Genomic DNA, 15365 nt, shown 5'->3' with positions numbered 1-15365 from the left:
AGATTAAACAGACAAATGTGTTAAACTACAGCGAAAAACTAAAAACAAAAACCCACCATGATGTGTATATTATGACAATATTCTAAGACACGAGGCGCTCAAGAAAAGAGACATTACTAAGGTTATCACTAAATGAGTAAGTAGAGCTCAATTCGCGCATGAATCTTTACTTTGGAAAACCTTAGCGGAAGTGCTATTCCATACGACACAACTTGAGCGTGATGAGCCAGCTCCGGAGGCGCACACAATCTGAGGATAATCGCAGGTGGAGCGACGAGAGGCCGGCGACAGAAGCAGGTGTCGAGTCGTGGCTGAACACGCGTAAATCCCGCTCAGGTTTATGATACAAACAGTTCTCCTGGATCTGAGTCCGAGTTTTTTTTTTCATGTCCTCTTCCCTTGATGATCCACAATGCGTTCCTCGTCTTGGTTCGTCGTCCGATGCGCTCTCATCCTCTGCAAGCTCCGGCTGATTGGCGGGGCCGAAGGACAGCGGCGGTGTACTGAGGTGAGGAAAATCGTAACGCGTTTATCGTAAAAAATGAACAACAAAACACAGAAAACAAGTCGAAACATTGGAAAACGCTCCTGCAATCAGCTGTGGCTGCACACATTGCAGTAAGAAGTGCAACTCTAGTGTTGTTCATTGAAAACGACTGAAAATTGACATTAATTTCCGGGGTACTTATTTATTTATTTATTTATAATGTTTAAAATGACTCATTTATCATTTTCAGCAGGTGGGGAGCCGTTAGCTGCTGCTCTCCTTTTAAAGAGTTTGTGCGACATGGAAGAGAATAAATGTGTGATGAGGTCTGGTGTATGTTGAACTTCACCACTCGGAGCTGTTCAGGCTGTTATCAGCTTCCTGCATGGACTGGCCGTTCCTTCCTTCTGCTCTGGCTCAGCTCAACACCTCCTCACAAGAGACTGGCAGCACAGTCCCAAGATAGGAGAAGAACAACATTCCTCTAAACTACTGGCTCACTTTGTGTTTTCACACTTGAAACACAAGTGTTTCTACAGAGTTTTTGTACAGAGATTACTGCAACCCCTCCAATTAAAGCCTATGTATGACATCAGAGTTGAGGAACACTGTTTTTGTGCTGGATTATGGCGTGAGAAAAATATTGAACAACTACCAGATCAGTGATGGACCACAGCTTCTGTGGGAGTCACAAGAGATAATGAGGGTTTAATGTAGCACTAGTTCCAAATGCAGTCCTGCTTTTAGTCAACTCCTCTTGTCTTAAAGTCCCTGCTGCATCAGTGTTAAAACCTTTAACTTCTAATATCCTTTATCATCAGTGTGACTAGACTCTTAACACCAGATCACTCCAACAGCCTGCATTCACTGCGGTGTCAAAATCTGGTTTGGCTCAAGGAATAACGTAATGTAAACTGTCTAAAATGAGGCCGCTCTCCTCTGTAGATGGAAGGCTGCGGAGTGGAGTCAAGACATTAAGCTAATGGTTTTTACTCCTTAGCGTAGATTGAAACTATTGCATGCAAGAATCCAATGTCTGAGTGTTCCTGCTAACAATGCTAAAAGCTGCTGGTAAAATGACTCCCTTTTTCGTTGTCAGCCCACCACTGCCCTCACCCCTGCTGCCATCGCCATGGAGATGGTATGTTGTGTGTCCACAGCTGAAGAGCAGTCAGTGTTTGAGAGATGACACCAGAACAGGCGCTAATGTTTTGTGAGCCTGAACGTGTGGATATGGAAATTGACAACAGCGTTGCTTGCTAATGGAGTCACACATTCACTCTGTCTGCTCTGATCTGCAAAAACATTCAGACTGAGATGACTCAGCGCTCTCATTTGGGTGGAGACCCCTTGTAGTGAGATGTTTACTGACCTGTCCTCTGCCTACATTTGCTTCCTGTTTGGCAACAAGCCCACTCTGGTGAGTGATTTTCCTATACAGAAGTTTTGTGTGTCTTTGGCAGACGGACTACTACTATGAGTACACAGAGTGTGACAGCACTGGATCTCGGTGGAGAGTTGCCATCCCGCAGAGTCCCGGGGCCTGCACAGGACTACCGGAGCCCGTGCGCGGCACAGAGTGCAGTAAGTTGGACTAAAACTACATCTGTGAGTGTGTGGATAAAGACTAATTGTTGACTGTGTGTGTGTGTGCCACATTCTGATCAGTAGCTGTCATTTCCACCGCTGCAATCTGACTGACAGTCTTTTGACTTCAGACTGACCACAGAGCATAACTCCTGGCCAATATACTTTTAGCTGAACCCTGCCACCTAAACTCTCCCTGCTTCAGAAGCTGCATCATTTAGGGCCAATCCTTAGGCAATAATCTTGTTATCCAAACAGGTCTAAACTATGAAAGTGAAAATACTTTCAGTTTGGTGCATTTGAATGATCCATGCAACTAATCTCTGCATTGTTTGTATATGCTAATATCTCCACATAAGAGTCTCAGTGAGTGTTGCTTTTAGTCTTGTCGTGAAAAAGTATCCTGTCAGTGGAATAAACTTTTAACTGTTAAAAACGCTGACGTTTTGCAATGTGGTAATAAAAGTTTGTTTTTGTTAGTTCCATCCACAACAGGTTTTTCAAGAGCAGTTCGACCACTTTACTGATGTATTATCAGTGACATCTTTGTAACTCTACAGCCACAAATGTCACCCAAAGAATAAGCTGCACTGGTGCTGTCTTTTAGAATCTGGATGGACTGCTACCGTTCTTTTGTCAATGTGAATGTTTAGCATTGGAATCGCTCAAATTGAATTTGTTAACATGTTTATATTCTTAAGGGTTCCTTCCTTTTATTAAGTGCTGGTGTGTAGCAGGGATGCCTATCACTCTTCACCTTGTGTTATTTTTGTATTTTTTGTTTCCTTCTTCCTCCTCAGAGTTCACACTAAAATCGTGTGACCAGGAGACGCTATTAGTTACCTTAATTGTCATTAATTATGTCATCAGAAAAAATACTGTCATCGCAAAAAAGTCGTTAAATCATAAAATCATTCCTACCCACATGAACTTTAACGCACTGTTTATTCAGATAGTTTTTGCTACTCTAATTGCACATCTGTGTGTTGGTTGCTTTGAACCACAGCAAGGCATTACTGTGGCACTAAACTGGATCAAGTATGAGGAAAAGCTGACACTGTCAAACACTGGCTGAGTTGAAAAAGTGCAGAGACAGACACACTGTGTAACAGGATGTAAGGATTAAACCCCTCTAGCGCAGCGGTGCACTATACCAGATGCAGTAGTGGTTTGAATGACTGTTTTTCTGTCAGCTTTAGTCAGATGAATATCTTATGAAGACTTTTTGCAGCAGAGTATGAAGAAAGGTTGGGAAATTACTTATTCACTGTGCTATTCTTCTCCAATCTTTTTCCTCCACTTTGTCCTCAAGCCTTCTCTTGCAAAGCTGGAGAGTTCCTGGAGATGTCAGCCCAGGAGTGCACCCCGTGCGCGGCAGGAAGCTACTCCCTCGGCAGCGGTATCCGGTTCGACCAATGGGATACCATGCCTGCTGGATTCAGTAGCCTGGCAACCTCCCTGGAAAACAGTCCCCACAGCAATCTCAGGGTCTCCTGCAACAGGTAATTGAGATGGAGAAAGGAAGTCTGGTTGTAAGTTGTAATCTGTAAATTTATATGCACTTTCTTCTCTTACAGTTCATCGTGGGTGCCTCAGGGAAATTATCTGGAGTCCAACAGGGATGAGTGCACAGTCTCTCTCATCTATGCTGTTCATCTAAAGAAACAGGGCTCTGTCAGCTTTGAGTATCAGTATCCAGACAACAACCTGTTGTTTGAGTTCTTTGTGAGTATCTGAGCTGACTGTTTTTGACAGAAAAAAAAAAAATTGAATCTCCAGGTTGGAAATACTGAGCCAATTTAGAAGTACCCTAAGTCTGCATTCTTTGGCCAGCTGTGGGCTTTAGTCTAACAAAGGCACTGAGAAAGCTTCTGTGTGATTACAGTAATGACCAGAGGCCGAAAAGATGCACCACACATTTAAACTGCATATCAATAGTTTCCAAGAACAAACGGTGTTCACAACAAAATCCCAGTTGGTGCTCACTGGATACAGAAATGTATGAAACAGTGAGCCTCATTCTCATTTGTTAAGTTATTATTATATCTGCAAACATTTTCTCAATAGGTTTATGTTATTGTGCTCAATACAACTTGATATTTATCGTATAAATTATGGTCCAATTTAAAGCTAAGCAAACAGTAAGGTAGATTATGCTTTAGAACACGTCGACATTGGGATTGACAACCTATGCATATTCTTTGTGGTTGTCAGTCAGTGAATGTATTCGAACCAAAGCCAGCTTAAATGTGATCAGCCAATACTACTTGAACTGTAAATGGAAACTATAAAGATTCCAGTACCAAATTTTTTTCTTTGCTAAAATATTTAGCATATGCAGGCGCTTTGAGAGCAAACAGTTCCAGGGGCTCTCTGAGGTTAAAGGGATAAGTCTTCAGGGGATTTTTAAAACTTTTTACTGCAAGATGGGAGCTAATAAGACCTTACACCCAAAGTTTAGTTCACATAAATTAAAACTGGGTAAGTTCATGTTCATAGATATTCATAGTTGTCAAGATACTCAAAATCAAACTGAGATATAAAAAGTCCCATTGCTTTAGTGCATTTTCGTAATAAAAAGCTTACTCTTATTGCTGATGCTCTTTAAGAGCACCCCTACCTTTATTTTTTTTTCTGTTTTGTTCAGTCCCCATAAAAAATCAAATATAACCCTATTCAAAATTTTGTATAGCTATAAAAGTTCTTTATCATCATTATCACCAAGCATTATGCAGAGTTTTACATTATTTATTTTCTCCCTGTGATTTATTAAACCCCTCCACCACAACAAAGTGAGATCATACACATTCTGTTCTTTTGTGTTAAGATCCAGAATGACCAGTGTCAGGAGATGGATCAGGCTGCTGATACAAAGTGGCTGAAGCTCTCCAATCATGGCGAATGGGCAACACACACGGTAAAGGTTTCACGCTGTAAGAGGAATAGGAGGCAGGATGAAGGACAGATCTTTGGCACTTTGCCTTAGTCTTCCAAAATAAATTTGTTGTGCTGCATACATTTGGTGGATACAAGCAGGAAGCCCGTTTGTACACAGGAGACAGGAATCATAAAGTGCTGTCTCCTGTAATTTTCCTGGCAGACTGTAAAATGAGTTTCTCCGTGATGGTAGTTCATTTCCTGCACTGTGAATGCTTTATGCATTAATATTAGTCTATTTATTGAATTAAACCTTTTGAAATAAAACAATCAATCAGTTGCATAATGTTCCCTTTTATGCGCTAAAATGCATGAAGTTATTGGTGACCTGCTTACTGTATGTTCCACAATGTGCATTGTGAAGGTAAGCTTCAGCATTTAATGTGATCTCTTAAAGAATTTTAAATTTCATATGGCATGTCTCATATATTGAAACTGCATTAAGCAGGTCTGGAATGTTTTCTGTGCACTGCTGCACTGGATATGTTCATCTCACACTGATAATTCTGGAAAACTTGTATTCTAGCTGAACTTGAAATCTGGTACCAACATCTTGTACTGGAGGACAGGAGGTGTTTTGATGGGGACCAAAGTGGTAAAGCCTGTTCTACTGAAAAATGTTCAAATTGAAGGTTGGTGATATATTGTTTCTGTTATTTGTTTGTCTAAAGAATAACTCAGAAAGGCTTAGCTCTTTTTTTTTGTTTTCTTCCCAACAGGTGTTGCCTATACATCAGAGTGTTTCCCATGTAAGCCGGGGACGTTCAGTCGAGCTCCAGGCTCTTCCGCGTGCGAACCCTGTCCTCGGGACACGCACTCTGGCCACGGAGCCAGTTCCTGCACTCCCTGCAACACCACCACTCAGTATGCAGGTATGGCTTGGCATATATTTGTGTTTTCAAATCCACGCAGAATCCTCAGAATATGACCGTGAACTGCACTGCGGTATTTAGTGTAGTCTAATTGCTTTCACAGCTGCTCACGGATGCACAGAACACATCCAAGGGATTTAGAGAGGGCGCTTGTCCTATTTTCAGCCACATTAGTCAAACTTTAGAAGAAGAAACATGCTTGCTAGTTCAGCATGATGAGCTTGTGTGATCACAAGGGAGAAGCAGGATTTAGCAGATGGTGTTGTGATTTTGCTGCTTTTTGTTTTCTTCTATCAAGCTTCCGTATTATTTACATTTTGTTTTCCAATGCACTGTTTGTGAGTTTAAAAAATGTTATTCTCAAGAATAATATTGAACTTTTTCTGGGTATATTTCTGAAAGGGAATTATTTTAAAACATTTACACATGCAAAGCAGTCAGTGTAGATGAGCTGGTTTGACTGGCACTGCCAGCTATTTTAACTGTAGAAGGAAGTTAATTTAAAGTATACTAACTGTAATATATACATGCGCAACCTTTTTGGTTGTTGTGTTATTCCCAGGTAAAATGAAACTGGATGGATCTAATAAAGAGATAATAGTAGATTTCACCACAGTTAAGTCATTCAGAAATTACTCCAGAAGGCTGGATCATTCCGAAACATATTACATGTGAATTGTGGTCTGTTTTGCCCTTTCTTTGCTGCTGTTTATCAGCGGTACATGTCAACATTTCTATTTATTTTGCCAGAACTACAAAATAAATTGCTGGCTTTACTTGATTTGAAAAGCACTACTACTTACTGGTTGTGCATTTCAATCTCCCTCATGTATTTTAGAAGAAACTGTGGCTCATTTCTAACTATGCTTTGGCATGTCTGTAAGAAAGCTTCATTTTGTAGGATTTTGGATAAACAATAAAATGTATTCTTGTCACTGTATTTTGTTTCCCAGCTGAGGGATCAGCTGTGTGCAAGGCCAGGCCTCCATGTTCCAAGAAAGACCATTTCCAGATCCACACAGCATGTGACCATGAAGGCAAGGTGAGAGCGAGAAGAAGCCACCTTTCAGTTAAACTTGTTGATTTGACTCAGTCTTCAATAAAGTTGTTCAATAACGTAACGTGGAATTTCAGACGCGGGTCATATACAAATGGATTGAACCCAAGATCTGTCTTGAGGACATCTCTGGAGCTCAGACTTTGCCTCCAAGTGGTGAACGCGAGCCCTGCCCGCCCTGTAACCCTGGTTTCTACAATAATGACACGGCCACTTGCTCTCCTTGCCCTCCTGGAACCTACTCTGATGGAATGAAACGTACTGAAATCTCTGTTTATTCAATTTCTTTTTCTTCCCTGTTTTTCTCCAGTTACTCTTGTTTTTATTTTGGGTAGTTTCTTGACTGTGTTGTTCATTGTGTTCATTTGCAGCATGTCAGCCATGTCCAGCAGGTACTGAGCCCACGTTGGGTTATGAGTATAAATGGTGGAACGTTATTCCCTCCAATATGAAGACCTCCTGTTTCAATGTTGGAAACTCCAAATGTGACAGTATGAACGGTGGGTAGCCCATAACACTCTTTTTATTCAAGTCTTTTTGATATATTTTTTATTTGTCTGTCATATAGAAGGAAATATAATTAAACAGGAAGTTTTCAGCAACAGCCAGCCAACATAGCTTAGCAAAATGTCAGAAAAAAGCTAGCAGGGCTGAAGGAAGAAAAAATGACCTGCTTATGTACCTAAAGGTCATTACTTATTATTTTATATTCCGAAGCAATTTGTTTTGAGTTATTGTGCTTATTTTCAGGGGAAGTTGCACCAAGCAGGTTGTTTATTGTTGTTGTTTTTCTTTTTTTTTTTTCCATATTGCTATTTGTAAATTTATTGCAAAACCTTTACCTCTTTTCAGATTGCTGATACTCATTTTCGAAGATAATTCAAAATGTATCTTTGCTAGAATTTGGCCACTTAAGCAAACAACTGCATGCTGAACTGAACGTATTTATTCGCCATAACCGTGTCTCATGAATGGCTGCTGCTGCCCGCTCCTGATGGTTGAGCTGAGTCACTGAGTCACTGCTGCTCACATTACAAACGATACGCTGTTGCAGCTACATGTGTGACAGAGAAAATAGTTTTAGTCATGTGCAGGGGTAAATGCATGCATTTTAATTTTTTCAAAGGTTTGGGTAACCTTAAAAAGCTAAAGAATTTCAAGAAAAAATGTGCAACACTGTTACAGGCGAACATCATTATACAGCCCTGGCAGTGAACTCCAGCCTGCGGTGGGCTGTCTGTCACAGTGGCTTAACCAAAAACGCATAAAAAGAAATGGACTTTTAGAAAAAAAAATCAAGTTTGAGATTATTGATTTATAGATCGGTCACAGCTAATCTAATCATTGTTGTTTGTATATATTTGTTTTTCAAACCAGTCGAGCTGTATTGACGGATCTGCTCCACTCTTTAGGTTGGGAGGTTGCAGGTGATCATATTCAGAGTGGATCAGGAAGCTCGGATGACGATTACCTCATCCTCAACATCCATATTCCTGGCTTCAAGTAAGTACAGTCATGTCTTGTTACTGAGCGGTCTGTTTCGTTCTTACTTGTCCAATTCCACTCTTCTCTGTCTACATTGGTCTTCAGGTTACCTACGTCGGTGTCAAGCCACTCAGCGACAGAATTTGGTCGCATCACATTTGAATTTGAAACTTTGTGCACAGCTGACTGCGAGCTCTACTTCATGATGGTGAGAGCAGCTCCTAATGTATGCTTGCTGCTCCGTAGATTATAGAACAAATGTTTAGTGAAGGAACTTGTACGTATGTTTCAGGATGTCAACAGGAAGAGCACAACAGTAGTGGAGTCATGGGAGAAAACAAAAACAAGACAGACCTACACACACATCATGACAAGGAATGCTTCGGTTTCCTACACATGGGCTTTCCAGAGGTCTAACCAACCTTCAGATGTAAGTGTGAACAGACAGATCCTTAAAGGGATAGTTCGCCTCTTTTGACATGAAGCTGTATGACATCCCATATTAGCAATATAATTTATGAACATTGGCTTACCCCTCGCTGCGTCCTGTGAGCCGAGTTCCAGCCTCGTTTTGGCGTTGACGAAGGTAGTCTGGCTAGTTGGCTGGGGCCACAAAAATAAAGCATTTTGCTTCTCAAAACAATATGCGTTCAAAAGACCGAAGTGCAAACCGAGCAGTAAACACCGTAACAGGTGCAGCTATCGGCAGGTGGCTGAACGATTTGATATGAAGGGAGAGAGAAAATAACGCCAAGCGATTGTGAGGTCTGACTTTTTCTGGATGAACGATTTTGTGATGCAAATGTATTACTCTTTTGAACACATATTATTTTGAGAAGCAAAACGCTTTATTTTCGGGACCCTAGCAAACTAGCGGGACTACCTTCGTCAACTCCAAAACGAGGCTGGAACTCGGTTCACAGGACGCAGCGGGGGGTAAGTCAAATTTAATAAATGATATTGCTAGTATGGGATGTCATACAGCTTCATGTCAAAAGAGGCGAACTATCCCTTTAAATATATTCACATTAAGGCTGTAAATGAATGATATATATATGACATTTATATCATGTGCTTCACACTAATTATAGCATAGATTATGTTACTGACACACTTCATATCAACTTGCATATAATAACATCTTCTTCATGCTTGATATGTTTGGGAAACTCAGTCAGACATTTGAAAGAACCTTTTGTTGTTTTTTTTTCCTTTTTAAGTTTTTTCTTTTTGCAGTGTTGCTTGAGAGTTTGTAAATGTGTTTATTTCTGCATAAAAATGGATTAAAAACATCATTAGATTTTCAGTAAAAAAAAACACTGCCATTTATTCTAGTCCATCAAGGAAACTGATCTTAAATGATGTTATTAACGAGTGGCAATATTGATGTGAAACAGTAACGGTTCAGTTGAAATATACAATTCGAGTCAGATATCTTCAGTCGGGTAGATTTCTGTTGGGTATTTTTTAGAAAACTTTCATTTGAGTGGGTGCCCTGTATTTAAAGAGCTTTGAAGAAAAAAAAAAGAGTTTACTGTGTTTTAAAAAAATATATTTTTTTGCTGCTTTAGGCACGTCTGCACATCAACGATGTGGCGCGCATCTACTCTATTACAGTGAGCAATGCTGTGGATGGGGTGTCCTCTAGCTGCCGGGTTTGTGCCCTCAGCACTCAGCCCTCCAGCTCCGCATGTGTGCCATGCCCACCTGGACACTACATAGACACGCTTACCAGCCAGTGTATAGAGTGCCCACGTAACAATTACCTCATCCCTCACGCCACACCGGGCTCTGATGCCTGCAAAGTTTGCGGGCCAGCCAGCAGAAGTGACAAGGTTGGTTGCCGATTGTGGGAAAGCAATAGTGTTCATCTTTTTGATACTCTACACGACAATGCATCTTAAACCTGGGTTTGCACTTTCTAGGACCACAGATTCTGTTACAGTGACTGTCACTTCAGCCACACAGAGGGCAATAACACTCTGACTTTTGACTTCAGCCTTCTTGGGTCTGTGGGGTCACTGATGAACGGTCCAAGTTTTACCTCCAAAGGAACCAAGTATTTCCACCTGTTCAATATCAGTCTGTGTGGAGCACAGGTGTGTAAGGACGGAAACCTTCGCATGCAAAAAAAAATGCTGCCATTTCAAAGGTTTTTGTTCACAAATGGAAGGACTTTGCTATCTGCGCTTTTTCTGTGTTTAAAGGGTAAGATGGCAGTATGCACAGACAACGTGACAGACCTGTCAATCTCTGAGTCCCAGAGAGAGAAAGGCGACAGTCCCACCGCTGTCAAGACCTTCATCTGTCAGTCAACAATAATCCCAGCTAGTGGGCGGGGCTTCCACACTGCACTCTCTTCACAGTCCATTAACCTGGCTGACACATTCCTTGGTGAGTAAGCATAGGAAGTAGACGGCGGCAGTGGGGAAAACCAGATTTGGAAAAAAAAATTGTGAAAGATTAGATAGAAAATGGATGAGGACAAGTAAAATGTCCTTTTTTGTGGGTAATTTTTGGTCTTTTAATGTTAAATGCCTATTACAGAAGAGATATGGTCTAAAGATTAAATCACCAAACGTGCACATATTAGCAATTATGTAGTTATTTTTTTATTCTTAACAGGCGCAACTGTGAATGATAATCTTGAAGGAATAAGAGCAAGACCAGAGCTGTATCCCAAGATGTCTAAGAAAGTCCCTGATGTCAACTTCTACTACAGGTATCTCTATCAGCTCAGATGTTTCTCAGTAAAGGAAAAATGAGTGCTTTAATGTCTTTTACTTTTGTGTCTCTTGGAAAAGATCCTTTGAAACGACATCATCTTGTGAGTCAGGTCGGAGCGCTGTGGTTACACTTCGCTGTAACCCAGATATGAGCACTAAAGGAGAGCTCTCAGTTCCCAGGTATTGCTTATCATCTATGCTGTGCCACTTGGCCCCTTTACTTGCATCCTCTTTGACTTGTCAATGCTGTCACAAGGTTTAGGAGTTACAGTGTGCTTTTGGCTGTTTTCAGTCAGTGCCCTGCAGGAACGTGTGACGGCTGCACCTTTCATTTCTTTTGGGAGAGCTCAGGAGCTTGTCCTACATGCACAGAGAGAGACTACCATCAGATAGAGGGAGTCTGCAAAGGAGGACACCAGGTGTGTGTGTGTGGACGTAGCATTTTGTCTCTGAGTACTATTTGTTTTGGTTTTATAATTAAACAATCTGAATTTAAAACGTACAATAAATAGGCCTTAAGTTTTGATTTGATGCTTCAACATCTGATGTTTTTGAAGAAAAATTATATCCTCTTTTATACTCTGCCAAACAAAAGGCCTACTATGATGCTAAAACTTTTCAGCTCTTAGTCAAAACTTTTATAGACAATTCATTGTTTAACATTCGTTAGTGTATGTTTTGGTCCTGACCCATTCGTCTTTAATTATGTATGCGTTTATCCTCAGGATGTGGTGTATGTGTGGACTGAACCGAAATTATGCATGGGAGGTGTGACCTTGCCTGAAAAGAAAACATTGCCTTGTGAGGGTATGGAGTTCTGGGTTCGGCTTGGTGCTGGGATGGGAGCTTTCACTGCAGTGCTGCTTTGCTCCCTCACCTGTTACTTTTGGAAGAAGAACAAACGGTAGCTCAAACCTCATCGTCTTTCCATCCTATTTATTTCTGCCTCCCCCTCTCCTCCACTGAACTATTGTTACTCCCCTCCTAAAACTGAACTTCTTAATGAATGTCATTTTATTTGTATTCCACTCTTTTGTTTCTCTCTACCTTGGAAGTCCTTTTCTTTCCCTTTTCCAAACTCCTGTCATTTCACCGCATCTCTTCTTCCATCCTTTCTTTGTCACATCAGTTTTTTAGTATTTGTGGGGACATAGTTCCTCCCTCTGTATTGATTCTTTTTCTTGTTTCTGCACAAGGTTGGAGTACAAGTACTCCCGGTTGGTTATGTCTGCTAATAGGGAGTGTGAAATGCCAGTGGCTGACAGCTGTGCTGTGATGGAGGGAGAGAATGAAGGAGACATGGAGGATGAAGTTGTTTACACAAAACCTTCTCTACTTAGAAAACTCAAAGCCATAGCTTCCAAGGTGAGAGTCACAGCATCATCACAGTAAGAAAAGTCTCCAAAAGTCTTTAAACTGTTGCAAAATAAACATGTTTGCTTTTGCTTTTAGGGAAATGGCGACAACTATGAGAACGTGCAGCTGAACTTGTCTCAATCAAAAGCGCTGGTGTGGAGCTAGAACTGTGGGAAAGTGAGCTGGAAGGAAGGGGAGATGTCAAACCCCTCAAGACGCTTTCCTCTGAGTGACCCCTTTAACTAACCGCCCCCATTATGTGCTTTGGTACCTGGACTTCCACTAGTGTGTACGAACACATACATACAAACAAAACACACATCATGCACCTCGTGCCAGGTTCAGAGGAGTCCCGCTAACATGGTGGCCTTAAAGCTTGGTAAGACAGAGCCATACTACTGTGACGCTGGTCTGTGAGACACTTCCCGATCACGTTCTGACTGAAACTGCTGTCAGAAAAGGTTGTTAGAAGAGCTCAGGGTAAGACAGGGACTGATTTGAGTTCCTGTGTTTTGTTTCTGTTTTATTTATATTTATTTCTCTTTGTGTAAGGTGTGATATTTTCTTTGACAATCACGCCATGTTTTGGCATCACGATTACCGCAGTCGGTGTGTTTCCATCTCCCATAGATGCTTCACACAGATTGGTTTGTTCTGACTGTATAAGAACTTTATCTTCTCATTCATTTATGTTTTTTTCAGTTTTTTTCTGTAACGTTGAACATATTGTAGTGAGATTTGCTGACGAATTGAAAATCAACACATCATATCATGCTGTTGACTGTCCATGTGAGTCAAATAAATGATGATTGATGTATTTATGTATAAGTGGACTCAGTTTGAGTGTTTTTTGTGACCTCCTGGAAGACTGAAAGGTTTAAGTGGCAGTGGGGGTGAAAATAGGTTTATTTAAACTGATTGTTGGAATTTTTTTTGTAATGGAACACTCAAAACCTGATCTGCTCTGAGAATTTGGGAACCGCAAGTCCAATAATGAGCCGTGAAAATGCAGACACCAAGGCATATATTTTAAATGTCATAATGACTCACCTGTGAGGTCACATGGTTTGATCATTTGTCCCAAATTAACTGACAGATAGTGCATTACTTAAAAAAAGGAACATTTTTTACTTCATAATGGGACCAGCAGAAAAAGAGAAGTAGGATAAATCAAAACTTGGTTTCTGGTCCACAAAAATACATTTAATCTACGTTAAAGCTGCAATACATTACTTATCCTGGTATGTCAGGGATGTGAATAAATGGCTTCATTGACTTGAAGTTGACCATGGATTTAAAGGAGAACTCATTTTTTCCCCTTCTCATAATTTGTCATTTTTCCCAACTCAGCCCCGGATGTCATGTGTTTACACCGTTGGGAGTAATGATGTAATTTGAGTTTTTTTTGGTAGAATAAGTGCTTCTCTCCAAGGATTTGTTTTGGGCTCCAAAGTCCTTTGTCACTTTTCTTACAAAATCATTTCATCAAAGTGCAGAGCTTTGACCTGCCGGCTGAGGGTCAGTGGCTTTAAATTATCTAAAACCTAATATGATATTGTACTAGCTGAGGCCACAACAGTTTAGTACGATTTCAACATGATTTATTACTTTCAAAATGATCACCGTTTAGGGTCAGAAGAATAATTTGAAACTAAGTGACCTGAGATTAAATGAGTTCATTGTGTAGCAGCGTTTTTGTCCTACAGGCATCCATATAATTGCAGTGACTGAGCCACCCGGTGTCATAGTTTAAGGTACTGATATACACCATGATGGAGCTATATCAGTGTTACACGGTTTAAGTAAAAAGAATGTTGTATTGTCAGTTTGCCACCCTGTTCAGTTAAACGTGAATTTTCCAAAAAAAAAAAAGAATTTGATAGAACATTGTGACAAATGCATCTAAAGTATGTTTAAGATGGGCTATACTGGGTCCATCCTGTTTCTCCCTTCTATGAGAACTATTTAAATCTATGTACACTTAATTTTCAGATTATTGAAACCATTGTTACTGTAATGGATGGGTCTTCAATTGTCTTCACTAAATTGTCCTGCAGAGGGCAGTGAAACACAGGTGTTCCAAGACAACTTCTGATATTTTACAGAGTGTTTTGGTAGGTTTTGTGCATCATTACATTCAGAAATTATGAAAACAGGTGAATTAAACATATATGTGTATATATACACATATATATATATAGATGCAGTTAGGATTAAAATATGGCAGCAGTTGGCGCAGTTATCTAAGCCAACCACCAGAGGGAGATCATTGCCAGAGCACAGAGAAAGTCTCATCTAGTTATGATTATGTGAACTAAAAAAAAATGATTATGTGAACTATTCAAATTACATTATATAACTACCTTAAGTAAATTAGTCAGTATAAAGACATTAGAAGGAAAACGCCAAAGCATGCAAAACTATCCTTAACACTTTTCTTATCTTAATCAACACAGCGACATTGTTACTTTTCACAAAACAAAGCAAACCTACTATGGCGCATATTTGTCAGCACAAAATTTTGAAAGCTTACTTCATCTTCCATTCTTCCATATCAAGGCTTTCCCTTTTTTTTTATTTTTGTTTTTAGTCTATGTTCAGCCTTTCTTTCTTAAACACATTAAGTCTTGACACTGGCAGTGCATTGTCCTAAAGCAGGGAGCACTCCAGTAGATGGTTTAATTGGAGGGCCGTCACTCAGGGAACAGATGAGGCAGAGTGTTAGAGCACATCTTTCAACATTTGCCAGCCCACACTATGAATAGAGCCTGTGTGTGTGAAAGGGTTGGTGATGTTAAACCTGTGTTCAACATTTAGATCCTGGCCATGATTTACAGACCCACTGCACCACTATTTCT

General features: G+C 40.4%; 1 protein-coding gene across 1 annotated transcript; it reads left to right on the top strand.

Moving 5' to 3' along the window:
* The first annotated feature begins 233 nt into the window (after window positions 1-233).
* elapor2a (endosome-lysosome associated apoptosis and autophagy regulator family member 2a) lies at window positions 234-13335 on the top strand. The gene is made up of 22 exons (XM_075469733.1): window positions 234-508; window positions 1951-2071; window positions 3387-3576; window positions 3652-3799; window positions 4902-4991; window positions 5538-5643; window positions 5731-5883; window positions 6837-6925; window positions 7018-7198; window positions 7312-7440; window positions 8353-8443; window positions 8531-8633; window positions 8718-8855; window positions 9997-10260; window positions 10351-10524; window positions 10633-10819; window positions 11051-11147; window positions 11230-11331; window positions 11444-11570; window positions 11877-12055; window positions 12348-12516; window positions 12604-13335. The coding sequence occupies exons 1-22, from the start codon at window positions 413-415 to the stop codon at window positions 12670-12672; spliced, it is 3003 nt and encodes a 1000-aa protein (XP_075325848.1). The 5' UTR covers window positions 234-412; the 3' UTR covers window positions 12673-13335.
* The last annotated feature ends 2030 nt before the right edge of the window (window positions 13336-15365 follow it).

Source organism: Odontesthes bonariensis, chromosome 7, assembly GCF_027942865.1.
Source record: "Odontesthes bonariensis isolate fOdoBon6 chromosome 7, fOdoBon6.hap1, whole genome shotgun sequence".
Classification (NCBI taxonomy): Eukaryota; Metazoa; Chordata; class Actinopteri; order Atheriniformes; family Atherinopsidae; genus Odontesthes; species Odontesthes bonariensis.
The sequence above is the reverse complement of the archived record's forward strand: the minus strand, read 5'-3'. Positions and strand labels throughout refer to the sequence as shown.